The sequence below is a fragment of the Molothrus ater genome, chromosome 25 (assembly GCF_012460135.2).
Source record: "Molothrus ater isolate BHLD 08-10-18 breed brown headed cowbird chromosome 25, BPBGC_Mater_1.1, whole genome shotgun sequence".
In the NCBI taxonomy this organism is placed as follows: Eukaryota; Metazoa; Chordata; class Aves; order Passeriformes; family Icteridae; genus Molothrus; species Molothrus ater.
Window position 1 is genome coordinate 664,570 of NC_050502.2, and position 27,997 is coordinate 692,566.

General features: G+C 54.0%; 1 protein-coding gene across 1 annotated transcript in view; it reads left to right on the plus strand.

Moving 5' to 3' along the window:
* IGFN1 (immunoglobulin like and fibronectin type III domain containing 1) overlaps positions 1-20,934 on the plus strand; it is a 41,304-nt gene extending 20,370 nt beyond the window's left edge. Inside the window, exons 13-25 of the mRNA XM_036398573.2 lie at positions 1,260-5,930; positions 7,132-7,256; positions 7,691-7,832; positions 8,302-8,598; positions 9,215-9,514; positions 10,387-10,560; positions 10,941-11,069; positions 11,502-11,807; positions 15,785-15,873; positions 16,957-17,152; positions 18,325-18,624; positions 19,083-19,409; positions 20,138-20,934. Coding sequence (XP_036254466.1) covers positions 1,260-5,930; positions 7,132-7,256; positions 7,691-7,832; positions 8,302-8,598; positions 9,215-9,514; positions 10,387-10,560; positions 10,941-11,069; positions 11,502-11,807; positions 15,785-15,873; positions 16,957-17,152; positions 18,325-18,624; positions 19,083-19,409; positions 20,138-20,151 — 7,070 coding nt within the window. The 3' untranslated portion in view covers positions 20,152-20,934. The remainder of the gene's footprint in view (positions 1-1,259; positions 5,931-7,131; positions 7,257-7,690; positions 7,833-8,301; positions 8,599-9,214; positions 9,515-10,386; positions 10,561-10,940; positions 11,070-11,501; positions 11,808-15,784; positions 15,874-16,956; positions 17,153-18,324; positions 18,625-19,082; positions 19,410-20,137) is intronic.
* Positions 20,935-27,997: the final 7,063 nt, after the last annotated feature.

The window sequence follows — 27,997 nt, forward strand, 5'->3', positions numbered from 1 at the left end:
ATGGGATGAGTCTTAAGGTCCCTTCCCATCCAAACCATTTTGTGATTCCATTACTCTAAATCTTGTTTGGAAAAATGAATGGCTGGTTACACCCTCTTTCCTCTTCATATGAGACCAACTTTTCCCCTTTTAATTAGTCCTGACAAATCCTATTGGCTTGTTTGCTCTACAGCTTTGATGAAGTAGCACATTCTTCATCAGTTATTGGAAAAATGCTCCCTATCTCCCCACATGTTTTTGAGGAAGCTATCCCAGGGATCACAGTGCAGCAGGCAGGGGCTCAGGGAGCTTTTGATACTCTCAGTTCTACACTATCAATGCCATTCTTCTTGTTAGATAATATTTTTCATTCCCAGTTAGAGTTAAACATGCTGGAAGGAGCTCAGAGGAAGCTGGGAAGGTGGGAACACAGTGCAGGCACATTGACAGTCACCTGGCTTATATTTGTTTGCTTATGAAGGGTGGTTCCTTTGGTTCTCTTTGACTCTGGTTTCCTTTGGGATCCTCCTGCAGCAGCAGGAGGGATCTCTCTCACAAAGGCCTCTCCAAAGCAATGTAGGTTTCTGAAACAAAGAAACTTCCCATGGATTTCAGTGAGCTGTGAGCTCTGATAAATTATATCTGACCTGGAAACCAAAGCAGTGAGTGACCTGCTCTCAGAACAGCCTGAATTTCAGATTAATCCAAAGCTATTCACATATCTGAAACCTTTAGTCCTCAGGTTGGGCATCCCTAAACCAGCCATTATCCAGATGTGCAAGCTGCCTCCAGAGCAGTGAAATCCCAGTTCCAGGGTGGGAACTGATGGCTCTTCTGTGCATGGAATATTCTGTAACTCCTCCATATCTGGAGGGTGAAGGCAGATGGAATGAATGAATCCCACATACAATCTCAGCCCCTCTAAATCAGATCTGCCATGCTGGAAGTCCCTTTTTCTGTTATTTTTGGTTGGTTGGTTGGTTTGTTTGTTTGTTATAATGAGCATGTTTCCATTAAAAACCAATGTATTTTAACTAAAAATAATTGTTTTTAACTAACATTTCATTGTCTGAGTGTGGCATTGAAAAATTCAGGATTTGAAATTATTTTAAATTTATTTAAATGTATTGTGTTTGTATGTCCTAAAATGAAATTCAAAAAGTGGTAACAAATTTTCTTTGGTTGTTGATGCAGTGCATGTCCTATTGATTTTCTGTTATTTTGTTCCCTTCTTTTTCTGTATATTGTAAATCTGCTGCCATGAAACAATGCAACTTCAGATGCCAAAGGAAAGAGGAGTCAGGATGAAGGAGAAAAGATTGTAAGGGAGACATCTGAGTGGCTGAAAGAAACAATGGCAGACAACGAAAGGGCAAGGAAGCTTCGGCGCCAGGAACAAGCTGCTGCTGAAGATCGTGCTTCCTTCTCCACATCCTCTGGTGGGGAGAAAAGTGGCTGGCACAGAACAGGTCAAGGCAGCAGTCAAGGCAGGGGCCAAGGACACTCCCTTGATTCTGGTGATGGAAGCCAAGTTTTTTTGGGAAAAGAAGGGCTACGCAAAACCCACATGAATGGAGAGATGGGGTCTGGGCAGTTTTCTGGAGCAGGTCTAGATGGAGACTCAGCAGCCAATGATGGCAGCATCTTTGGACTAAAAGGGGGCAGAAGTGGGTTAAGAGCTGTCCATGGCATGGACTCTGTGTCAGGCAGAGCAGGTCCTGGTGGTGCAGGAGGAGGGGCAGGTGAAGGGAATTCTGTAGATGGCAGAGGTGAAGGTTTGCTGAGTGCTGTTGACATTGACATGGGTGATGGAGAAGGTTTGGGCTCTCAGCATGACAAGGATGGGAATTTAGGTGATGCCAGTTACAGAGCTGGATTTGGGGGTGCTGGGAGGTTGGGTGGTGGAAGCTCTGTGCCAGATGGGCTTGATCCTGATTCAACTGGAGTGGGAGCCAGTGTGGGTGATCTGTTCAGCAGGACTGGTCCAGGAACTGGAGCTGGGGGGAAAGCTGCAAGTGCTGGAATGGCAAGAGGAATGAGGTCCCACCATGGCAAGGATGGGGATGCCACTGTGGGTGATATGAATGGAGCAGGTATAAACAGAGAGGGACAAACAGGGACTCCCTATGGTAAGGATGGCCTGACACCTCATGTCAGTGGTCAGTTAGGGCAGACAGGAAGATCTGGCTCATTGTATGGGCCAGGAGGGCTTCCAGGTGGAGGTGGGGCTACACCTGGTACAGGTGGCAATTCCAGAGGAGAAATGGAGGCTTTGTATGGTCCAGATGGTCAGGCACTGGGAGCAGGTGCTGGTGGTGCTGTTGGAATTGGTGCAGGGGGATTTGGGTCTCCCTATGGAAAGGGTGGTCTTCCAGCTGGGGCTGGTTTTGGTGGTGTTGGTGCAGGGGGACTTGGAGCTCCCTATGGGAAAGATGGTCTTCCAATTGGAGCAGGTGCTGGTGGGGCTGGTAGTGCAGGGGGACTTGGATCTCTCTATGGGAAGGATGGTCTCCCAGCTGGGGCTGGTGGTGCTGGTGAAGGAGGATTTGGAGAGGCTTTGTATGGTCCAGATGGTCGGCCACTTGGAGCAGGTGTTGGTGCTGGTGGTGGTGCAGGAGGATTTGGAGCTCCCTATGGAAAGGATGGTCTCCCAGCTGGAGCAGGTGTTGGTGGGGCTGGTGCAGGGGGATTTGGATCTCCCTATGGGAAGGATGGTCTCCCAGCTGGAGCAGGTGCTGGTGGGGCTGGTGCAGGGGGAGTTGGATCTCCCTATGGGAAGGATGGTCTTCCAGCTGGAGCTAGTGGAGCTGGTGTAGGAGCACTTGGAGAGGCTTTGTATGGTCCAGATGGTCGGCCACTTGGAGCAGGTGTTGGTGGTGCTGGTGCAGGGGGATTTGGAATTCCCTATGGAAAGGATGGTCTGCCAGTTGGAGCTGGTGTTGGTGGATCTGGTGGTACAGGGGGATTTGGATCTCCCTATGGGAAGGATGGTCTGCCAGCTGGAGCTGGTGGAGCTGGTGTAGGAGGACTTGGAGAGGCTTTGTATGGTCCAGATGGTCGGCCACTTGGAGCAAGCGTTGGTGGGGCTGGTGCAGGGGGATTTGGGGGTCCCTATGGAAAGGATGGCCTGCCAGCTGGAGCTGGTGTAAGAGAGGCTTTGTATGGTCCAGATGGTCGGCCACTTGGAGCAGGCGTTGGTGGTGCTGGTGCAGGGGGATTTGGAATTCCCTATGGAAAGGATGGTCTGCCAGTTGGAGCTGGTGGAGCTGGTGTAGGAGGACTTGGAGAGGCTTTGTATGGTCCAGATGGTCGGCCACTTGGAGCAGGCGTTGGTGGAGCTGGTGCAGGGGGATTTGGATCTCCCTATGGAAAGGATGGTCTCTCAGTTGGAGCTAGTGGAGCTGGTGCAGGAGAGGCTTTGTATGGTCCAGATGGTCGGCCACTTGGAGCAGGTGTTGGTGGTGCTGGTGCAGGGGGATTTGGAATTCCCTATGGAAAGGATGGTCTGCCAGCTGGAGCTGGTGTTGGTGGATCTGGTGGTACAGGGGGATTTGGATCTCCCTATGGGAAGGATGGTCTCCCAGTTGGAGATGGTTTTGGTGGTGTTGGTGCAGGGGGACCTGGAGCTCCCTATGGGAAGGATGGTCTTCCAGCTGGAGCTAGTGGAGCTGGTGTAGGAGGACTTGGAGAGGCTTTGTACGGTCCAGATGGTCAGCCACTTGGAGCAAGCGTTGGTGGTGCTGTTTCTGCAAGCGCCAGGGGAATTGGAGCTCCCTATGGAAAGGATGGTCTGCCAGTTGGAGCAGGTGCTAGTGGGGCTGGTGGTGCAGGGGGAGTTGGGGGTCCCTATGGAAAGGATGGTCTCCCACTTGGAGCAGGTGCTGGTGTTAGTGGTGCAGGGGGTGTTGGAGCTCCCTATGGGAAGGATGGTCTCCCAGTTGGAGCTGGTTTTGGTGGTGTTGGTGCAGGGGGATTTGGATCTCCCTATGGGAAGGATGGTCTGCCAGCTGGAGCTAGTGGAGCTGGTGTAGGAGCACTTGGAGAGGCTTTGTATGGTCCAGATGGTCGGCCACTTGGAGCAAGTGTTGGTGGGGCTGGTGCAGGGGGATTTGGATCTCCCTATGGAAAGGATGGTCTCCCAGTTGGAGCTGGTGGAGCTGGTGCAGGAGAGGCTTTGTATGGTCCAGATGGTCGGCCACTTGGAGCAGGTGTTGGTGGCGCTGGTTCTGCGAGTGCCAGGGGAATTGGAGCTCCCTATGGAAAGGATGGTCTGCCAGTTGGAGCAGGTGCTAGTGGGGCTGGTGGTGCAGGGGGAGTTGGGGGTCCCTATGGAAAGGATGGTCTTCCAGTTGGAGATGGTTTTGGTGGTGTTGGTGCAGGGGGACCTGGAGCTCCCTATGGGAAGGATGGTCTCCCAGCTGGAGCAGGTGCTGGTGTTAGTGGTGCAGGGGGTGTTGGAGCTCCCTATGGAAAGGATGGTCTCCCAGTTGGAGCAGGTGCTGGTGGAGCTGGTGGTGCAGGGGGTGTTGGAGGTCCCTATGGAAAGGATGGTCTCCCAGTTGGAGCTGGTGTTGGTGCGGCTGGTGGTGAAGGGGAAGTTGGAGCTCCCTATGGAAAGGATGGTCTGCCAATTGGGAGTGGTGGTGGTGGTGCTGCGGGAGTTGGGGGTCCCTATGGAAAGGATGGTCTCCTAGCTGGAGCTGGTGCTGGTGTTGGTGGTGCAGCAGGTGTTGCGGGTCCCTATGGAAAGGATGGTCTGCCAGTTGGAGATGGCGGTGCTGGTGCAGGGGGAATTGGAGCTCCCTATGGAAAGGATGGTCTCCCAGTTGGAGCAGGTGCTGGTGGAGCTGGTGGTGCAGGGGGTGTTGGAGGTCCCTATGGAAAGGATGGTCTCTCAGTTGGTGCAGGTGCTGGTGGAGCTGGTGGTGCAGGGGGTGTTGGAGCTCCCTATGGAAAGGATGGTCTCCCAGTTGGAGCAGGTGCTGGTGGAGCTGGTGGTGCAGGGGGTGTTGGAGGTCCCTATGGAAAGGATGGTCTCCCAGTTGGAGCAGGTGCTGGTGGAGCTGGTGGTGCAGGGGGTGTTGGAGCTCCCTATGGAAAGGATGGTCTCCCAGTTGGAGCAGGTGCTGGTGGAGCTGGTGGTGCAGGGGGTGTTGGAGGTCCCTATGGAAAGGATGGTCTCCCAGTTGGAGCAGGTGCTGGTGCAGGGGGTGTTGGAGCTCCCTATGGAAAGGATGGTCTCCCAGCTGGGGCTGTGGCAGGAGCTGCTCATTTCCCTCTTGGAGGTAAGGAAGCGATGGGATTGGGCCATGGCATGGATGCCACACTGAGCAGAGCTCTGGGATATGCAGGTGGAGCAGGAGGAGAGGGCTTTTCCAGGGAAGGCTCTGCCCTGTGGGGTGCAGGGTCTCCCTATGGCGAGGACAGAGGGTCAGGTGTAGCCACAGCTGGTGCAGGTGGAGTTGGGAGGCTGGGAGGGGACGGATGGGATTCAGTCGGTGGTAAAGGAGGTGTGGGAGCTGCTGGTGGACCAGGAGGTGAATATGTGCTGGATGCACATCTTGGCAGATCTTTGAGAGGTGAAACTGGAAAGGGCACTGCCAGTGATGTCAGAGGGCCAGGGAACAAAGGTTCAGCTGGTGACAGAGGGTCCCTGTCAGGTCCAGGAGGAGCCAGGGGAGAGGGCAGAGATTTCACACAGTTGGGCTCCCTTTATTCTGCCTTTGGAGAGGCAGGGAGTAAATCCCATGACAGATCTGTTGATGGGAGTAGTTCAGGTGGGTTTGGTCAAGGTCCACTGAGTTATGGCCAGGGGTCAGGTCCTTTTGGTGGACCTCCTTCAGCAAACCAGAGAAACCAGGAACCTGACCTGGATCTTAAAGCAAACGATTCCCTGAACAAGATGGAAAGCACAGCACAAAAGAGACGGAGTGTCCTGGATGATCTCAAAGGTACGTGGTTAACTGGTGACTCCTGCTCTTTGCATTTTGATACTCACATCCCTAATCCTGAAAAGAAATTGGATGTTATGGTTTAGATAAACACAACTGTATAGAAATTTGGTTGTCCCATGATCCATTCCTAATTCTTCCACTGACTGGCTGCTTGATCTTACACAGTGTGCTCTGATCAAACTGCCTTAGAAGTCTAAATTACTTTCTTTGTCTAAATGATCTAAACCAGGTCTCATCTCTTCATTTGTGTTTCACATATCATGGAACAGACCAGTTCACAAACATACCAGTTCCTATAAGATTTCAAGGAATATCATCATGTTTCTTTGATACTGTTCCCATTCAAAATGAAGCTTTCACTTTATTTTTCATATACTTACTGTAAAGAACTGTGTTTTCTAAGTTCTGGGAACAATTCTGTGCCTGCATATATGGGATTATATAATGTAAAGAGCTCTTTTCTCTTGTAACATCAGGAATAATAAGGTGTTGCATAGAGTAAGAGGGGAGTAATGTGTTTGCAGTCATTTGAGTAAAACCTGTGGCTCCACCAACAAGATGATGATGTGAAAATTGTAGGAATGTGAAATATCAGGTGTATAATTGGAGAGGAATATTGACCTAATGGGATGGTTCACAAGTTAGGAATTATCATTGCTAAACCATAAATATAAACAAGGAAGTAAAATCATCAAAACTGGGGTTCAGGAGGAAGTGTGGGGTATATATTAGAGAGGAAATCGTGATGGTAATGGAGAGAACTTGGTAAGAGAAAGAGGAATACAAGGGTGGAGAACAGTGTGCCTGGGGCTGTTTAGGGGATGTGTTGGGCAGCCCATGTGTGGTCAGTGCAGAGGAAGAGGAGGTTGAAGCAGTGTATTCACACCCTGGAGCAGCCTGTTTTTTTCCACTGGCTGTAGAGGGAGCCAAGATAATTAGCATAGACATAAACTAGCAAATCCACAGCTGGAAAATGTGATTTGTGGTGAATCCATTGTCCATGAGATGGATGTTGGGATGGTCCTCAAGGCACTGGGTGTATCCAGCTGGCCCACAGCAAGGTGGCACAAAAGCCTCTCCTGACCAGAGGACCTTTTTTTTTTAAGCTCTTTTCATCTCACGTGCACATGCATTTTCAGCTCTAGGTGTCTCTCTGTAGCACAGACTTAGCTTCTTTCCCTTCCTTTGTGCTGTTCAGTCCCGCGCTGTTACCTCAACAAGCAGCTGGCGACCATGCGAGTGCTGAAGGGGGAGCCGGCTGAGCTGTCCTGCACTGTCAGCAGGGACAATGTGACAGGAACCTGGTTTAAGGATGGCCTAAAGGTGGGTTCCTTGAGCTTGCTGTTGGCTTTGGGTAGCAATGCTCTGCTCTCTGGCTCTACTTCCTAAGGGTGGTGTCAAGGTGTCCTTCCCCCGACAGTCACCTGCAGTCTGACTGGGGCCCTGGAAGGGTTCCCAGAATCTCAGAGTGGTTTGGGTTGGAAGGGACCTTACAGATCATCCAGTCCCACCCCTGCCCTGGGCAGACATACCTTCCACTAGACCCAAGCTTTGTCCAACCTGGCCTTGGACACTTCCAGGCATGGGGCAGCCACAGCTTCTCTGGGCAACAGAATACCAGAATATTGTCATTAAATATGCATGACATTCCTAAATCTTTTCAACTGCATTTCAAATTGTAGTCTGTCCAGTTTTAGTTTGGATTGCATGTTTACTTTTTTTTTAAAAAGGATAGGTCTCTATCCTTTACTTTGTAGTTAACAAGCATGGATGGAGTCGTCTTTGAAAAGAAAGGTCTTGTCCACAAACTGATCATCAACAAGGCTGAAGATATTCATGCTGGGAAATACAGGTTTGAAGGTGGAGATGTAAAAACTGAAGCTTCAATTTTTGTTGAAGGTGAGTCTACTCAAACCACCAAGGCAGCATGAAATGGGCTTTAAATGTAATATATTTACTCAGAGACATGTTATTGGTTATTGAGATAAATTTATTATAAAGAATTACAAAATAAATTAGAAATGTTTTTTGTACAGGTTGGTTCATTTTGCATTTGCAAATTTAACTAAGGACCCTTCTGCCAGCAATTCAAATATTTCTGGGGTGCACAAAACACTTTACCAGGGCAGACTCTTCATTCTTGTGTTTAGTGTGTTGCCTAGGAGAAATTTTCTCTAGTGAAAGGACAGTGGGATACCACAAAATTTTGTGATAATTATCCTGTAGCAAAGCACAACTAAAGGTTCAGATCCAAGTGTTGTGAGCTTCTAAGCATTGCTGGCAGCACCATGAGGGGATCCCCTCTCTCCAAGGTGAACCTTATCCTCCTTGAATTGTGGTTTTTAATGACCTTGTATCACCTGCTTAGATCCTCCCCAGGTGGACAAAGTTCTCCTCAAGAACTTGACCAGTGTCCCCACAGTGGCCAAGGCCGGGGAGGGGGTGAAGCTGCGGATCCCATTCGAGGGTCGGGGCCCCATCAGGGCGGCGTGGCTGAAGGACAGGATGGAGCTGGGGGATGACTCCAGGATCCGTGTGGACAAGACAGATACCTGCACCACGCTGTCCATCTCCAGCTGCGACAGGAGGGACTGTGGGGATTACAAAGTCAGGCTCAAGAATGACAGTGGTGTCCTGGAGATCAACCTAAAGCTCATGGTGATAGGTAAGATCCTATAACATTCACTGTGGCTTTCACTGTAAAGCTTAGGCAGGGAATCCATTGACATGGTGACAACCTTGTTTGGAGTGACTGGGTATTTAGAAGGGAACAAGACTCTGTATATTGCCCCAAAATCAGGGTACAAGGAAAGATTGCTGAACATGCTTCATGCCCTTTAGTACAAGGGAAAACAAACCTAGTTTGGTGTTTCATGGCCTCAGCAGCTGAGTTTTGGGTGTTCAGACACTGTGGGAGATGTGACTGTAACCAACATGCAAATCTGAAATAGGATATCAAGGTCCAATTCAGCCCTCCCATAAATGTCTCCTTTGGGAGACCAGAAATGATGTTTTGCCTGTATTAGCAAGCTGAACTGGTGCAATGCTTATGAGAACTATTGACTCGGGGAGAGCAAGGGCATGGCTTTCCATCTTCTCCATCAAAAGTTAGAAGAGGTCAAGTTTGGAAGAGGCAATTCACATGTCCAGCCCTCATCCTACAACTGTGCCTGCATTTCATCAGAACAGTCTCCCTGCTGGTGAGCAAGGGATAGTGTCTGCTCCAAACCCAGGAGCAGGTCTGGGTCTGGAGCCAGCTGTGTGTCTGTTCATCTTTCCAGACAAGCCACAGCCTCCAGCAGGACCCATCAAAATTGTCGAAAGCTCCGCCAACAACATCACGATCCAGTGGAAGCCCCCAAAGGACGATGGGGGCAAACCAGTGCAAAGGTACCTCGTGGAGAGGCAGCAGGTGGGCAGGAACGACTGGGAGACTTTGGGAGAAACCCCCAGGAGCTGCACCAGCTTCACCACAAACAAAGTGGAGGAAGAGATGAGCTACTACTTCAGGGTGAGGGCCACGAATGCCGAGGGAGTAAGCGATGCACTGGAGTCAGGGGAAGTGAAGGCTGCTGGTAAAGGTGAGGAGAACTCATAATTCATAATTCAAATTGGTAAATTCATTATCAAAGCTGACATCAGAGGGAACTCACTGCATTGTGGATGTTGCTACAGATCTCAACTTCAGTCTCCACACAAAGCTGTGGAGGTTGCCCAGCAAGAGCAGCAGTTTGTTGTAGGCTCTGCTGATGCTGAGTGAGATGTAATTATTCCTTGGTCATTCTCTATTTTGGATTGGAAAGGAAGTTTCATGGGGGAAATGCAAAACACATCAAGATCAAAGGAAATTTTTCTCAGTGTGGCTGCAAAGGGAACATGTGAGGCCTTTTCTAATTCCACAGACAAAAGAACTTATATGTGCAGCCCCTCTCAGCATGAGCACTCCACTCCCCCAATCTCCAAACAACTGAATATTGGTTTTGTCCTTCAAGAAGTTTAAATACTAGAACAGGTTTGCCATGAGCACAAATGCAGTACTAGAGAGAGCAATGTTCAGTTCTAATTATCTTCTTTCTCCATTCTCATTCCCATGATTCTGTACCTTGGACACTTTAGCAGAGGGCAAAGAAAATCCGTTTTGTTACCAGTTCCTGTTGTTGTAAGCAAGAATGATGCTGATTGTTCATATGTAGGAATGACACACCCCACTGGCAGAGGAATTGTCAGTCCTGATGACAGCAGGTCTTTTGTGAAATCCAAACTAAGGAACAGTGTCTATGCTGGATCCAGTTTGTGTGGGGAACAGGATCCACAGCTTCAGGTCTCAGCCAGGTTTTCAAAGCACATCCATAGGAATACCTGGGAGAATCTGGAAGAAGAAATTCCACGCAGCACCATTTTATCTTGCCATAAAAACATACCTGCCAATAATGAAGCCATTGTCTCTTTATAGGTTCCCCTGGTGCCCCAGATCGCCCTGAGATCATCAGTGCCAGCAGGGACACCATCACCATATCCTGGAAAGCTCCCTGTAAAACCGGCACTTCCCAAATTATGGGATACATTGTTCAGAAACGCAAGAAGGGCACTGTGACCTGGCTGCCAGTCACCAATGTGCCTGTCAAAGGTGGGTGTTCTGACTCCTGGAACAGCCCAGTGGATTTGAAATGGCAAAAATGTCAGCTGGGTTTAGGAGCTGCTTAGGATCTTACACCTTTCACATCAAGGTGGTGATGGGTGACCTTGGAGGTCTTTACCAACTAAATGATTCTGTGATTCAAGGGCTGTTTGATTTTGAAAGGAATACAATGAACACATCCCAGAAGATCACATGCACTTGGCTAGGGAATGGCAGGGGAATCAGTGACAGCTTTTATGGCTCCTGAGACTTTTTCTGTCCATAATTCTGCCTGAAGTAAGGCACAGCTTTGTTGTGCCACCTTTCCTGATGGGGAACAGCTCCCCTGAGGCAACACCTCTCTCCTCTCTCCTCTCTCCTCTCTGCAGACAAGAAACTGAAGGTGACGGGCCTCAAGAAGGGTGTGCAGTATGAGTTCCGTGTGGCAGCTGTCAATGCTGCTGGCACAGGACAGCCCAGTGACCCCTCAGAGCCTGCCTTTGCCCGGGACCCCACCAGTAAGTGCCCTGCCCTGCCCTGTGCTCTGCTTTCAGGGTATTCATGGAGAGATGTTCTTAAATCCTCTGTAAAAGTGTGTGGAGACAACGATCAGTAATTGGGGAATGTTTCATGGCTAAGAATCAGCTGGAGGAAGGAATGGAAGGATTTCCTGTAGGATGTCCAAGTCAAGATTTGGCAGACCCCAGTGGGGGGAAATGTGCAGTGTAGAGGAACACTCAGGAGGGGCCAGAGTGTTTTGGGATGTTGTGGATTTACTGCGGGGCTGGTAGGAGCAAGGACCCAGATCCAGCTCTGAAAAACTGGAATGTGGGGCAACACAGCACGGTGGAAATCCAGTGCACTGCAAGAATGTTGGCAATCTCAGGCAGTGACTGAAGAGGGAAGAGAAATCCTAGAAAAAATAGTTTAAATAAAATTTCTTCATCCAGAATCTCCAGGACAAGTGCAGGACCTTAAAGTGAGCAGCAGTGACAGCACCAGTGTCACCCTGACATGGAACAAACCTGAAGTACAAGATGGGAATGATGTGAAAGGCTACGAGGTGGAGATGAGGCCCTGTAACAGCCTCAGCTGGACCAAGTGCTTCACCCTCCCTGCCGGGAGCACCTCGTGCAGGGTGCAGGGCCTGCAGGCCAGGGAGAAGGTGTTCCTGCGCGTCAGGGCCCTCGGCGACGGCAGCCCCGGGGAGGCCACGGAGCTGGAGGCGTGTGCTGGAGCTGCCGCTGCTGCCCTGGGTGAGTCAGGGGCCCGGGGCTCTGTCCCGGTACGGGGCACTCTCCTGTAGCTCTGTCCCGGTACGGGGCACTCTCCCCAGCTCTGTCCCGGTACGGGGCACTCTCCCCGGGGCTCTGTCCCGGTACGGGGCACTCTCCTGTAGCTCTGTCCCGGGAGCGGGTCACTCTCCTGTAGCTCTGTCCCGGGAACGGGGCACTCTCCCCGGGGCTCTGTCCCGGGTACGGGGCACTCTCCTGTAGCTCTGTCCCGGGTACGGGGCACTCTCCCCGGCTCTGTCCCGGTACGGGGCACTCTCCTGTAGCTCTGTCCCGGGAACGGGGCACTCTCCCTGTAGCTCTGTCCCGGGTACGGGGCACTCTCCCCGGGGCTCTGTCCCGGGTACGGGGCACTCTCCTGTAGCTCTGTCCCGGGAACGGGGCACTCTCCCCGGGGCTCTGTCCCGGGTACGGGGCACTCTCCTGTAGCTCTGTCCCGGGTACGGGGCACTCTCCCCGGCTCTGTCCCGGTACGGGGCACTCTCCTGTAGCTCTGTCCCGGGAGCGGGGCACTCTCCTGTAGCTCTGTCCCGGTACGGGGCACTCTCCTGTAGCTCTGTCCCGGTACGGGGCACTCTCCTGTAGCTCTGTCCCGGTACGGGGCACTCTCCTGTAGCTCTGTCCCGGGAACGGGGCACTCTCCTGTAGCTCTGTCCCGGGTACGGGGCACTCTCCCCGGGGCTCTGTCCCGGGTACGGGGCACTCTCCTGTAGCTCTGTCCCGGGTACGGGGCACTCTCCTGTAGCTCTGTCCCGGTACGGGGCACTCTCCCTGTAGCTCTGTCCCGGGTACGGGGCACTCTCCTGTAGCTCTGTCCCGGGTACGGGGCACTCTCCTGTAGCTCTGTCCCGGTACGGGGCACTCTCCCCGGGGCTCTGTCCCGGGTACGGGGCACTCTCCTGTAGCTCTGTCCCGGGAATGGAGCACTCTCCTGTAGCTCTGTCCCGGTACGGGGCACTCTCCTGTAGCTCTGTCCCGGTACGGGGCACTCTCCCTGTAGCTCTGTCCCGGGAACGGGGCACTCTCCCTGTAGCTCTGTCCCGGGAACGGGGCACTCTCCTGTAGCTCTGTCCCGGGAACGGGGCACTCTCCCCGGGGCTCTGTCCCGGTACGGGGCACTCTCCCTGTAGCTCTGTCCCGGTACGGGGCACTCTCCTGTAGCTCTGTCCCGGTGCGGGGCACTCTCCCTGTAGCTCTGTCCCGGGAACGGGGCACTCTCCCTGTAGCTCTGTCCCGGTACGGGGCACTCTCCCCGGCTCTGTCCCGGTACGGGGCACTCTCCTGTAGCTCTGTCCCGGGAGCGGGGCACTCTCCTGTAGCTCTGTCCCGGTACGGGGCACTCTCCTGTAGCTCTGTCCCGGGAACGGGGCACTCTCCTGTAGCTCTGTCCCGGGAACGGGGCACTCTCCTGTAGCTCTGTCCCGGGAACGGGGCACTCTCCCTGTAGCTCTGTCCCGGTACGGGGCACTCTCCCCGGGGCTCTGTCCTGGGTACGGGGCACTCTCCCTGTAGCTCTGTCCCGGTACGGGGCACTCTCCTGTAGCTCTGTCCCGGTACGGGGCACTCTCCTGTAGCTCTGTCCCGGTACGGGGCACTCTCCCTGTAGCTCTGTCCCGGTACGGGGCACTCTCCCTGTAGCTCTGTCCCGGTGCGGGGCACTCTCCCCGGCTCTGTCCCGGTACGGGGCACTCTCCTGTAGCTCTGTCCCGGTGCGGGGCACTCTCCCCGGCTCTGTCCCGGGAACGGGGTACTCTCCTGTAGCTCTGTCCCGGGTACGGGGCACTCTCCTGTAGCTCTGTCCCGGTACGGGGCACTCTCCCCGGGGCTCTGTCCCGGTACGGGGCACTCTCCTGTAGCTCTCTCCCGGGTACGGGGCACTCTCCTGTAGCTCTGTCCCGGGTACGGGGCACTCTCCTGTAGCTCTGTCCCGGGAGCGGGGCACTCTCCTGTAGCTCTGTACCGGTACGGGGCACTCTCCCCGGCTCTGTCCCGGTACGGGGCACTCTCCTGTAGCTCTGTCCCGGTGCGGGGCACTCTCCCTGTAGCTCTGTCCCGGGTACGGGGCACTCTCCTGTAGCTCTGTCCCGGTACGGGGCACTCTCCTGTAGCTCTGTCCCGGTACGGGGCACTCTCCCCGGCTCTGTCCCGGTACGGGGCACTCTCCTGTAGCTCTGTCCCGGTGCGGGGCACTCTCCCCGGCTCTGTCCCGGTACGGGGCACTCTCCTGTAGCTCTGTCCCGGGTACGGGGCACTCTCCTGTAGCTCTGTCCCGGTACGGGGCACTCTCCCCGGCTCTGTCCCGGTACGGGGCACTCTCCTGTAGCTCTGTCCCGGTACGGGGCACTCTCCCCGGCTCTGTCCCGGTACGGGGCACTCTCCTGTAGCTCTGTCCCGGTGCGGGGCACTCTCCTGTAGCTCTGTCCCGGTACGGGGCACTCTCCTGTAGCTCTGTCCCGGTACGGGGCACTCTCCTGTAGCTCTGTCCCGGGTACGGGGCACTCTCCTGTAGCTCTGTCCCGGTACGGGGCACTCTCCCCGGCTCTGTCCCGGTACGGGGCACTCTCCCTGTAGCTCTGTCCCGGTACGGGGCACTCTCCCCGGGGCTCTGTCCCGGTACGGGGCACTCTCCTGTAGCTCTGTCCCGGTACGGGGCACTCTCCTGTAGCTCTGTCCCGGTACGGGGCACTCTCCTGTAGCTCTGTCCCGGTACGGGGCACTCTCCGGGAGCAGGAGAGGCCGGGCTGTGGCACACCGGCAGCAGCTGCCCCCAGGCCCAGCCTCGCACAGGGCAGCGCTGCTCCTGCTCACCTCGGGGTTCTCTGCTCACCTCAGCAGGGCAGTCTCAATATTAACTGATACCACATAGGCAGTGCACAGTGCTCAGCTCATTTAGAGACTCCTTTGGATAAAACAACCCTCAGAACTCCATTTTCTCCTTGTACTTACATTCTGCCCTCTGTGCAGGGCCACACCACAGTCACCAGACAGAACCTGTATGTGCCTTACCCCTGCTTGCACTCTTCCAAGGGAAAAATAGAGTTTCCACTCCATTTTTAGACAATCTTCTGAAATTAAAAATTTTATTTTGTTCTCCTAAATCACATTTTTAAATTATGTTTTGGATACTTTATTTTACTTTTTAATTGTTTAGTTTGAAAGTTTTCACCATTTTCAGTTTTCCATCTTTATTTACAATCTGTAGCTGTTTTTTCCCTGCTCTTTGGGAACATTGCAGAATTACAGATTTAAGAGATAATTCTCTGAGGGGTTCATCTTCCTTAACTTGGATCCTAAGTGAAAATGTCTTCTTTGGCATATGCCTGGAGACTCCATTTATCAATAAAAAACCTAAAATAAATAAAATCAAATAAATCCATCTAAAGCAGGTGTTCAGTTGTACACTGGAAACACTAAATGCAATTTAGCATTACCGTATTTGGTATGCTTAGATAAATACTAACTGGTGTAGTATATTGTTGAAAAGAGAAAAGAAAATATTTTAAATACTAAAAAATACTATTTTAGATAAACTCTGCCAGCTTTCCTGTGGATGTTCTGTCCTCTGTACTGCATATATATTTTATAAGTGTCCATTGGAATTTCCTTTTTTCAGACACCATTTAAACACAAAAGATGATCCCTGTGATGGGATAAAGTGTGGCAAAGAGCCAATTTCTCTGTAACTGAGACATCACATGAATACAAAGATTGTTGTGAATGTATTTTTACATCATTTTCCCTTGTTTAGTCATGGTGATAAATAAGTAGTAATGAAATTTGAGAGGTGTTCACTCTGGAACTGAACCAGGGAGCTTTTTCCCACTGTGAGTCCCTCAGCAGCCTCATTCAGCTGGGAGAGGCACCAGGGGGTGGAACACTGCAATTGTTACCAGTGACTGCACCAACATCCACCTTCTGGGAGCAATCTTTGTCTCTTTCAGTCTCTCCCAGGTTCCTGATAGATGACACGGTGAAAAGCTTCCTGCTTATAAAAGCAGGGGATCCCATCCGGGTGAAGATTCCCTTTGAGGTGGGTATTCAGGGCTTTGGAGGAATTCCCTGCCTGGTTTTATAGCAGGCAGGAAAACTGAGCCACTGTTTTTATGTCATGGAATTTTGTTTATAAGTCACTGGGCAAATAATTTGGCCTGCCTGTGCTGTGTAGACTTTCAGGGTGAGGAAAACATAAGCCAGAATCGAGCAGTCAGTCTTGGCAGTGGTGTTTTATGACATTGTGATCATTCCTTAACCTCTGCAGACAAGGCTTAGTGCTGTCCACCTAGCCTTATCAATGTTATCATCATCTGGTCCTGCTCTGTCAGACAGCCCAAATCAGAGATTTCCCTGTGACTCCCTCAGGAGGCCTTGGGGCACCATTTCCAGCAGCACCTTCACTGGGCTTGTCTCACCAAGCAGCAGCACTTGAGAACTTGGCAGGCACTGAGAGAAATCTCAGTGCTTTGGAGTGAGCTTGGAACAACACAGGCTTTTCCTCATGGGAAGTGTGGCCAGGCTTTGGAAGGGGCTGCCCAGGGAGGTTTGGAGTCCCCATCCTTGGAGGTGTCCAAGGAACATCTTTTGTGTAAAAACTGTAAAAGAGCTTTTAAGGTGGGGATGGTGCATGGGTTTGACTCGATGTTCTTGGAGGTCTTTTCCAGACATAAATGATTCCATGATCCTCTAAAGTCTGGGACACCAGAGGAGGGTGATGAACTGTGTGTGTATTTGCTGGCCTTTCTCCTCTGGGAGAAGAGACCAAAGATGGCACAATGGAAATAAAGACTTAAAGGATGTTTTTTCTTTCCAAAACTAACAGATCTTTTTTTAAAAGCAGAAAATACTGTCTCCTGAAGTTATCTGTCCTTGATCTGGCATAGCTTGTTTGACACAGTTCTGAACACTTTACTGCAATTACATCCTTAAAGGACAAAAAGGAAAAACAATTTGTAAAGAAACTGTAGAACAGATCAGGGCTCTCAGATCCATTGTGGATCTGTACTTCTAAACATTACTATGTTGAGGAGGTGCATGTTTGGGGTAAGATAATGAAGCTAAAGATACAAGATACAGTCTGGAGGTGAAAGAAGTGGCTGTGAGTGGTTGTTGTTTGCAGGGATCTCCCGAGCCGGTGGTGACGTGGTTAAAGGACGGGCTCCCCCTGCCCGGCCGCGCCGCCGTGAGTACCGAGGAGGGAAGCAGCCAGCTGCTGCTCAGGGCAGCCGAGCTCGGCGACAGCGGCACCTACACTGTGGAGCTTGGGGATGGGCTGGGCAAAAAGGAAACCTTCAGCTTCCAGGTTCAAATTACAGGTAACTCACTGTCATCCGAGCAAATGTACCAGCAACTCCCAGCCTGTCCAGGCTGGGCATGAAGGGACTGAGAGCAGCCCTGGAGAAGGACTTGGGGCTGCTGGTGGGTGAGAGCTGGGCATGCCCTGGGCTGATCCCCAGCATGGGCAGCAGGGGAGGGGAGGATGCTGCCCCTTGCCCCCTCAGGTGGCACCCCACCTGCAGAGCTGCCCCAGCCCTGGGGGCCCCCAGCAAAGGAAGGATGTTGAGCTGCTGGAGCAATTCCAGGGAAGGCCACGGAGATGCTCAGAGAGCTGGAGCCCCTCTGCTCTGGAGCCAGGCTGGGAGAGCTGGGCATGTTCACCTGGAGAAGAGAAGGCTCCAGGGAGAGCCCAGAGCCCCTTCCAGTGCCTAAAGGGGCTCCAAGGGAGCTGGAGAGGGACTTGGGACAAAAGCCTGGAGGGACAGGACAAGGGGGAATGGCTTTTCACTGCCAGTGGGCAGGGTTAGATGGGATATTGGGAAGGAACTCCTCCCTGTGAGGGTGGTACAGGTTTCCCAGAGCAGCTGTGGCTGCCCCTGGATCCTTGCAAGTGTTCAAGGCCAGGCTGGACTGGGCTTGGAGCAACCCAGGATAGTGGAAGGTGTCCCTGCCCATGGCAGGGGGTGGGACTGGATGGGCTTTTAGGTCCCTTCCCACCCAAACCAGTCTGGGATTCCATGATTTACTGTGAGTAGGCAGAAGGCCACAAGCTGAGTTTAGCAGCAGGAGCTCTGCTGCAGTTTGTCTGTGCAGGCACAGGGAGAACCAGGGTACAGTTTTCTATGAGATTGTCTAGGCACTTTAGGATCTCACTTATCTGCAGGACAGAGCAATCCACTGACTAAAACTGTCCTGTGAATGATGGTGATCAGCACAGGCTGTAGGACACTGAGCACGGCTCTCCCAGCTGTGACCCCAGGAGGAGAAGCAGCTGAGCTGTACCACCCTCCTCTCAGCCAGTGCAGATGTTGTGCAGCAGCAGCAGCTCAGTCCATAGCAAATGCAGCTGTGTGCCTGCAGAAGGAATGGCATTTTGTCCCTTCCAGTCACCAGCATGGTCACTGAGCCCTACACGTGCAACAGACTCCAGGATTTTAGGGTTCTGTGCCACTGTCCCTACAGCTGTGACATTGTGTGCCCTCCCTGGCAGATGTCCCTCAGCCCCCTGGAGCCATCCGGCTGGAGGAGAATGTCCCCAACACAGTGACAGTGACCTGGGAGCCCTCAGCCTCTGAGCAGTGGGAGAAGAACCTGTACTACACTGTCCTGAAACGGGAATCCCAGAAGGGCCTGTGGCATGTGCTGGGGGACCTGATCTACAACAACAAGTTCACCTTCACCAGGGTGGTCCCAGGCAGGGATTATTACTTCAGGGTTGTGGCAAAAAATGACCTGGGAGCCAGTGATCCATCAGAGACTGTGCAGCCCTGGAGGATCTGGAAAAAAAAGGGTAAAACATTTTCAAGTATTTCTCTGTGTTGTGTTTTGTTCCTTTCATTGCTTCTAACACCCCACCCTCAAATGGATCTCTCCTCCTGGGAATATTCAGTGGCCCAGAACAGGAATGCACAGAGATGCCCTGAGGAATTCCAGCTGGGCAGGGAAGGTTTGTCCTTTCTGCAGGGGCATTATGCAGACAGGCCCTTCATTCCCAGCCATTATGACATACAATTTGCCCCAAAATGAATTCCCAGCAAAATCTGAGGCTTTAGTATTGTAGAAACCAAAGTTTCTGACTTTGAAGTTAAATGTTGTGTAGTTCTGAGGAGCAGCAGAGGTTACAATCCATAGGTGCATGAGATCTCTGGTAATTTGCAGAATTCCAGACACTGCACAAACAAACCCCTGCAAACCCTGCAGTGCTGGGAGCAGTATCTGAGTGTGTGCTTGGTGCTTTATATTTCACAGCTGAATTTCAAGTGAAAGCACAGAAATACAGGGGAGTTAACCAGAACCAGCCCCCGAGGTTCCTGGTGCCACTAAAGTGCCACGTGGTGGTGACAGGCAGCGAGTGCCACATGAGCTGTGCTGTTGGAGGCCATCCCCCACCAAAAGTCACTTGGTACAAGGACAGCAGAGACCTCTCCAGAGATCCCAACTACTTCTGCACCAACGACTTCGGCGTGTGCTCGCTGGTGGTGCTGGGGGTCACCAAGCAGGACGAGGGGGAGTACATGGTGGAAGCCAGCAATGAAGTGGGCCGTGCCTTCAGCAAAGCCTTCCTTGCCATCAAAGGTAACTGCAGGGCTGCTTCCCTGGCAGATCCAGGGGTGTCACTGCTGCCCAGGGCCTCAGAAATGGTCCCCAGCCAGCTCCACCTGCTGACAAAGCAATGGGACATCTGGGCTGTTTAACTGAATTCCTGATCATGATACTTGTGATCAAGTACTAAACAGAAGCAGAAATAAAAAGGGAAAGACCACTTGATTTCTACATGACCCAGAGGTTTTGGCTGAGCTTGAACAAATTTTTTAGAAGGAACAATCCCATCATCATTAGGTAGGATAATATCAAGGATTCTTCTCGAGTGCAGGAGCTGCAGAATAAAGACCCTGGCAAATGTGCCAGGTGAGGGGAGCATTGAGGGAGCAGCTGATGTTTGGCCAAAACCAACACAAAGGGAGAAAAGAGTGACATGGTCAGAGGCATTGGGATCCTCATGTGGTTGGAAGGGCAGTGGGATTGGCTAGGGATAGACTCTTGGATATACTTAGGGATAAGTATTGTTGGTGACCGTACCCAGGGAAATATCCTTTACTTGGAGTCAAATATTTTTCTTTAAATGCAAAATACCTTGCTGGGATTACAGGAGTGGCAAAATGGGTCAGTTAAACCCCTGTCACCCTCTTGCAGAGTTTTAGGCCCTGTAATATTTCAGCTCCCCCTCCCAGGGAGCTTTTCAGACTATTTCTGATCTTCCTCACTACAACCCTGAGCTGCTTCTCTCTCACTCTCACTTTCAGACTCCTCCCTGTAGCGTGGCCCTGCTGAGAACATCCCTGCCTGGCTCCAAGGATAAGAAGGTTTTGGTGAGGACTCGTCCATATGAAGGCTGTGCATTTATTGCCAGATGTTCTTCACAGTCTGAGGGTGTTGTTTTCAGATCCAGTGATTGCATGTTGAACATGATGCTGCATTGCCATCAATACTGGGGGAAAAAAGCTTTAAGAGCACTGTATGTTTTTTTTAATAATCAGGCTTTCTATGAGACCTTTAAAACACAGCTTAGAAGCTTCAGGAACACAGAAGATGAGAGGAAAAATAATTGGCCAAATTGAAACTTTCAGTGGAGAACACAGGTGGGGGGAGAGACCATCCTGCCACAGCACTCCCCCACAACAAGGACCTTTCTGGACATCAGGGATCTCTGGTCCTTTCACATATGCTTTTTCAAGCTAACACAGTCACTTTGGATTCCATGTGATTCTCTGCAGGTTTCCCAAATCTGGCAAAAGCAGCTCTGCATATGTTCTACTACCAGTAGCTGCTAAGTAGATTATCTTCCCTAACCCCTAAGTTTAAAAGATATCTGCCTGCTCATTTTGTCTGAGCATGAGATGAAATCTCAAACCATCCTTCATGGGGCAGGTAAAGCTCCCAGTGCAAAGGCAGTGGTGGGAAGGACTCACAGTCTACAACCAGCATGTGAGCAGAGCAACTCCCCAAACCCTCAGCATGTGCTGTACAAAGGCCGTGCCAGTCCTGAATCACCCCCAGCACCACCTGTGCATCCCAACTGCCCCTGGTCATGGCACTGCTGGGAGCCTTTGCCTCGAGCAAAAGAGGTGAAAAATCCTTCCTGTGTGACCAGAAATCCGAGGGACTCCCAGGGTCCTCCTGCCATGGCCAGGGGCTCCCAGCACTGGGCCTGGACAGCAAAATGTTCTGGTGGCTGTGGGAGGGTGTGACAGCCAGAGAGAGCACCAAGGGTACTTCGAGACAGGAGAGAGCAGAGCCAAACAGCTGTGGGGCTGGAATGTTCTTGAGATTACATTTTGTACAATGTTGTACAGATGTAGCAGCAGTAGATAATGAAATTAAACCACAATTCAGGGAAATCTACCCCGAGTCCGTGTTTATTCTGGAGAAGGAATCCCAGTCAGTTCCTGGGTCCTGTCTGCTGCAGTTTCACATCTGATTGCTGCACATGGTCATCCTGGGTCCTGTCTGCTGCAGTTTCACATCTCATTGCTGCACATGGTCATCCCTCACGGAACTGCTCCCGCAGCTCCTCCTGCTGCGGGGACGGAGGCAGCGGGACATCACCTGCAGGGCAAACTCGCTTCCTGGCTGATGAGCACAACAGACAAGATTGATGGAAGCTGGGATTGGGGCTGAGGGACCTCGGGCAGCCGCGGCGCAGCAGGAGCAGGAGATTCCTGCAAGCCCTGCTGCGGTGTCTGCACCAGCTCCAGCAAATGCTCGGCTGCCGCTTTACCAGCGAGCTGCGATCCCAGCCGCAGGCGGGTCCCTGCCGGGGATCGCCTTCGTGATCCCCAGTGCGGGGCTGGAGGGGCTGAGGGCACCCCGGAGTGCGGCCGGTGTCCCCGCCCGTGGCAGGGTGCGCTGGGACGGGACTCGGGGTTCCCCCGGCCAGGCCCGGCTGTGGCGCTGCCAGCGCGGCCCGAGCCCGAGCCGCCCTCAGCATCGGCCTGCGCCCCCGCGGCAGCGCTATGGGCTCGCCCGGGCCCGGAGCGGGGCTCCCCCCAGCGCCCCCGGCACCGCCCGTAGATGGTCTCTCCCGCCCCGCTAACAGGTCCCGCCCCCACACGTCCATCACGCCAATGCTGTCAGTGATTGGTCGATCCTCGGGGCCCTCCCGACCCAGCCAATGGCGGCCCTTCCTGCCCTGAGCTAAGATGGCGGCGCCCAGGACCAGCCCGACTGGTCTGGGCTCCTCTGTCCCTCAGGGGCCCGGGGAGCGGTGGGCCCTGAGCGCTGGGTCTGTGCCTGCGGAGCATCCTTCGGCTCCGAGTCTGTGCCTCCCAAGCGTCCCTGGGCTCCGGGTCTGTGCCTCCCGAGGGTGCCGCGGTTCTGCCCGAGGCTGCTCGGACGGCGAGCGCTGCTCTGGCCTCGGGAAAGGCGCGGGCACCGAGCGGTCTCTGAGGGAGCGGCGGCAGCGCGAGACGGGCCCGGGAGAGCCGAGCAGCGCCGGGGAGGGGTGAGAGGGCGGGAGAACAACAGTGAAGAGAAAGAGAAACAGACAGAGGTGGTGATCCGGGCGTAGGGCGGCAGCGAGAGGAGCTCCGTGACTGCGAGGGAGCGGGGGAACGGGCGCGGGGTCACCGGGTACCGGAGCGTCCCGGGCCGGGGATGCCCAGCACGGCCGGGAATGCCCAGCACGGGCACGGGGCACCGGGGATGCCCTGGGCAGGGGATGCGCCCTCGCCATTCCCCCACCGGCTCCGAGTGCCCGCGGGGCTGGTGCCGCGCCTCGGGCGCTCTCATAGGGCTGCTGCGGCCTCTCCCAGCTCCGGGGGCGGTCCGAGCTCCCCCAGAGCTCCGCGCCGCCGCTGGAGCGGCCGGAGCACCCTCGGGATCCCCTGGAATTCATCGTGGAGCGGGGATTCATTCCGGGGAGAGCAGCGAGGGCTGTTCCGCGGGCGCTGCGCTGACACCGGGCGGGAGGTGGCATCCCCCGGGCCGGGGCACCGGCGCAGCTCCTTGGCTTCGGTTCCAGCACAGTTGTCCAGGACCTGTTGCACACCCAGTTCGTGGATAAATCTTGGGGATGTTCCCGGTCCTGGGCACTGGGTCCAGTCTGGAGGGCAGGAGAGATTCCCTCCTTGCTGGGAAAAAGGATGAAGTTTTTGGCCGTGCTCAGGGGAGCAGAGGTAGGATTTTCCCCACCCGCAGGTGGGTTCATTCCTCACCAGAGAGGTCCGGCCTTTCCCTGGGTCCCGCTGTCCTCCTCCAACACCGGCAGCTTCCTTTTCCAGCCTGGAATTTGTAAACCAGTGAGGTGTGGGGAGAAGGCAGGGGAGTCACAGCAGGGCAGTCCCACATCCCAGGGTGATGCGGTGAGGGCCTGGGAGCGTCCCTGTGGATCCCACAGGCACAGGGTGTGTGTCCCACCAGAGAGGATCCCCAGCGCTGCCTCAGGCAGGCAGGGACAGTCTGTGTGTCCCCTGCACACGGGGGGAGCCCCCCTTTGAGCAGAACTTGGACATGGCTGGGATCAGCTCCTCTTCAGCAGCACATCCTGGGCAGTGGTGCCCGGCCTCATGGCAGGGGTGGGCACGGGAACATCCTGCCCTGGCAGCTGCTGAAGGGCTTCACCTGCCACACTTGGCTGCAGAGGGTGACACTGTTCTGCCATCCTGCTCTCCCACAGACAGGATTGGGAGGTGTGGGCACAGCTCAGAGCACACCCAGCATGGCCTGGGCACTGCCATGGTGGGACAGGGTGGACAGGACCATTTTCCCACTGGCTACCAGGTTCTGCTGTCTCTCCCTGAGTGCCAGCATCTCCTTAGCAGCTCTTTGTCCACCTGTTTCATTCGCTGTCAAAACAACTGGAAAACCTTCCCAGTTGGGTCCAATCCAGCAGGTCCAGCTCTTAATTCAATTTAGCAGTTATTAATAATAACACATAAATAAATTTTTTTTTTGTAACTTGAATGTTTCTTTCATCCTTTTCCACCTGGGCTAATAGAAGGTATTTCGTCATGGCAGGGGAGTGGAATTGGTTGGTCTTTAAGATCATTTCCAGTCCAAATCTTAAAGATTCTGTGACTCTGGGGGGCTGCTCCTCCTTCCAGGAACTATTTGTAATGGCCAAAGGATGTCCTAGAAGGATCCTGACCTGTGGCTCACTGTCACCAGGGTCTCAGTGGTGCTGCTGGGGGTGGCACTGCTGCAGCCTCTGCTGGCACTTGGGAGTCCTTGGGGCCACTCCCCAAAATTCCCATCCCATGAGAGAGCAGCAGTGTCTCATTGGTGGAGTTTGTGAGCACCGAGGAGAGAAATGCTCCCGAGCTGGGAGGGAGGGATGAGCTGAGCTTGGGGCTCCCAGCCCATGCAGGGCAGGCTGTGCTCTGATGGGCTGAGCTGTTCTCTGCCAGCGCTGGGATTTCCCCTGTTCCTGGGCTGGCTTTGGTGTCACTGCTGAGGTCAGTGGCTGTGCCAGCCTGGCATGGACAAGCTGGGGAACAGGTTCCAGCAGCATTACAGCAAAATCCCCTCTCAGCCCCTGAGCAGGGAGGGTGGATCCTGCTGGGGCAGGAAGTAGCTCCTCACACAGGAGCCTCCTGGGCAGGAGTTTTGGGGTATTTGGCTGATTTGTACCAATCCTCCTCCACCACCCTCTCCCCCTCCCCTCATGCCTCCCAATTCTTTTGTTTGGACTCCATCTCATCTTTGGAGACTTGGAGAGCAAGACCAAGTCTGCCCATGAATCAGCAGGATCAGCAGGCTTTTCCAGGCTGTTTCTGAGTGCTGAAATCTCACTCAGGAATGCACTGCACCTTCTTTCCTTGTCGATTTTCCCTCTATAGGCCCTGCTTAGGAAAGGCTTTTCTCCATCCAGCACCGTGACCAAGGCCGTGCCTCCTCACCCTCTGCAGGTTCCTGGTCTCTGTGGGCTGGGAATGTCCATGTCCCTCTGTTTGCCCTGTTCAGTTGTGTGTCCCATCCCTTCCCTCCAGGACAGAGCTGCTCAGGGCTTAGGACTCAGCTCTTGCTGGAGGCCTTCAGGAAGGAGCTGCTGCTGCCTCCAGGAGGAGTTTGGATGCTGGTCTGGCTCTGGTGGGAGCAGGAGTGGGGGCAGGAGTTGTGCTCGTGTCTTCAGCCCCTTTTTGTCCCAGAGAGCTCCGGTGCATCCCGCGGTGTGGAGTCCTCCCCGGGCACGGCCTGGCTATGTTGGTGTCAGTCCCCCAGCAGTCCCTGGGGGTGAATTTGGGTCCTTTTCCCTTTGTGAAGGGTAACTCCTCTGTGGCTCCACGGCCCGAGGTCCTGGCAGAGCGAGGCGGGTCTGGACTGACGCTGGGCAGCCGAGTTTGGCTGCAGGAGGGGCTCCGGGGGCCTCTGGGTCTCGCAGGGCTGAGCAGGGAGCGCAGCCTTGGAGCAGCTCCGCCCTGGCTGCACAGCCCGTCCCATCCCTCCCTCTCCAGGGAGTGGTGCTGGAGGACTGCGGAGCTCCCTGGCTCTCCCTGACAGGGCTTTTCTGTGCTCTGCAATTCAGCTCCTTCAGAGCCTGCAGACACCGGAGCCCCCGTGAGCCTCGTCTAGGAGCTGCCATTGGCATCACTCACCTGGAGCTCTTCTCTCCTGGCTGAGGAGACTCGGGCAGGAAAAGCTGTAAACTCGAGGGTGCCCTGGCAGCTGCAAAGCTGCTGAGAGATCCCTTCCTGTGCCATTGGTGAAGACATTAAATACCACTGGTCCCAGCAGGACCCCTGAGCAGTCCTGGGGCAGCTGCTTAGGCCACATGAGAGGAATGAATTTGGCACTGATTGTACAGCACTGTCTATTCCTTAGGGGGTGATCCCAGCCCGTGTCCTGTAACACCCACACTGGAAATGTCTAGCCAGGGAGGGATGCTCTGTGCTGGAGGAGGCTGGTTTGGGATGTGGCCATCCTGGGGAGGAAGAATGGGACCCCAGTGGGGCCTTGGGTTGCTCCATGGCTTGTTTGGGGCAGGGTTTGGAGCACCCCCTCTACAGGGTCAGGCAGCTCAGTTTGTTCATGGGAAGTGACAGGAAATGGGTTTCCTTCTCCAGCACACCTGGACAGGATGGGCAGGGGACAAGATGGGGACATAATGGAGCCTCTATCTGACCCTTGGCCCTGGATCTGCACTGGCTGCCATTCCCTCCCTGGAGCCCTCCATGTGCAGGGATGAAGCTCCCATGGGGGGAAGCTCTGCTGTTACCTCAAGTCCTCGTTCTCTGTTCCTGTGGGTTTGGATGCCATGGGGGTGTGGGTGCCTTCCCTGTGCCCCTCTGGCTGGGGGTCCTGGTGTGAACCCTCAGAGCTGGGCTCTCTTTCCTGCACAGGAAAGGGGTTCTGTGGAGGCTGGAGGGGGACACTGACAGCTCACATGACCTGGCTCAGTCACCCCAAAGGCTCCAGCTGGAGGTGCTGCCATTGGCACTGCAGTCAACAAGACCTGGACAAGTGTGGGGTGTTCTGAAACCCTCTGCAGTGTCCCAGCAGTGGCTCAGCTGTGGTGGGAGCACAGCAGGGCCCAGCTCAGCTGAAGATTTGGGCAGTGGCTGCAGAGCTGCAGCTCCCAGGGCACTTCCCACCCATGGCACTTTTCCTGCAGGGAATGTGTCTGGATGAAGGAGCTTGTCCAGCCCTGAAGTGGATCTGTCAGCCATGAGCAGAGCTGCATGGAGGTGTCTACCAGACCACCATTTCCTGCCTAATCTTAATTCTGGGGCTGATGACAAGGAAGGGAAACCAATGCCATGCAGTAGGATGGTGCCAGCCCTGCTCTGTCCTGCCCTGCCCTGCCCTGCTGAGGCCATGTCTGGGGAATGCAGTGGGGGCTGGATCCCCCATGTGGGGATCCTCATGGAACACAGCCTGGGGGCCACAGTGTGGGATTAAACCGACCCCTGCTGTGCCTGGTGGAGCTCCTGTATCCAGGGATGCAGCAGAGCAGCCCCAGTTCAGTGAAGGTGATGCTGTGTGTGCTGCTCTGACAGCAGCCTTGGGAGGCACCTTGATCCATGGAGAAGATCTTGTTACACACAAGGAGCTGTTTGATGAGGAAACCATCTCCACATCCGGGTGCCTCAGCTGCTGGTTTTGCTCTATAAAGGGACTTTTGAGGTTTCTCAGTGTGTGCCCAACCCTGGTACTGAGAGAGGACTGGGGGTCTGCCCAGGGGGTCAGAGGTATCTGAAAACTCAGAGAGAAAGGAACATGCTGAAATTGGAGCTATCCAGCCTGGAGAAAGGAAGGCTTTGAAGAGAACTTTAAAGCCTCTTCCAGCACCTAAAGGGGCTCCAAGAGAGCTGGAGAGGGATTTGGGACAAGGGTCTGGAGGGACAGGACAAGGGGAATGGCTTCCCACTGCCAGAGGGCAGGGATAGATGGGATATTGGGAAGGAATTCTTGGCTGTGAGGGTGGGCAGGCCCTGGCACAGGGTGCCCAGAGCAGCTGTGGCTGCCCCATCCCTGGAGGTGTCCAAGGCCAGGTTGGATGGGGCTTGGAGCAGCCTGGGCTAGTGGAAGGTGTCCCTGCCATGGCAGGAGGTGGAATGGAATGAATTTAAGGTCCCTTCCAACCCAAACCATTCTGGGATTCTATGAAATGAAACATGCACATAACCATTGTGAGCAGCAAACTGCCATTGCTGCAGTGGCTCACACTGGTTTCCTTCATCCCTCCAGTGGCTCGGGCTCCTCCTCGGCCTGGGCAGGCTCAGCCTCTGCAGCAGATGCAGATTTGCATGACAGACCCAGAGGCTCTGACCTGGGAAGTTCTGTTACCCTGCAGATGACATTTCCTCTCATTTCCTCACTCCTTGCAGGGAAGCCTCACTGTGACCTGGCCCAAAGCTCCAGTCTGGGCAATTCCATTCCCTCCAGGATGGCCTTGGAGTAGTTGGAGGTTCCAGACATGATGGTTTGCGCAGCATCTTTTTTTCCTCTGCCCACAGTTCTGCCTTTCTTCCCTCTTTGTCTTTGTACAGCCACCTGCCCTCTGTGTGGTCCTTTTGATGGGATGGTGCTGCCTCAGAGAATCACAGAATCTTCTGAGTTGGAATTGATCCACAGGGACCATCCAGTCCAACCCCTGCCCTGCACAGACCCCCCAACAATCCCACCCTGGGCATCCCTGGCAGCGCTGCCCAAACACTCCTGGAGCT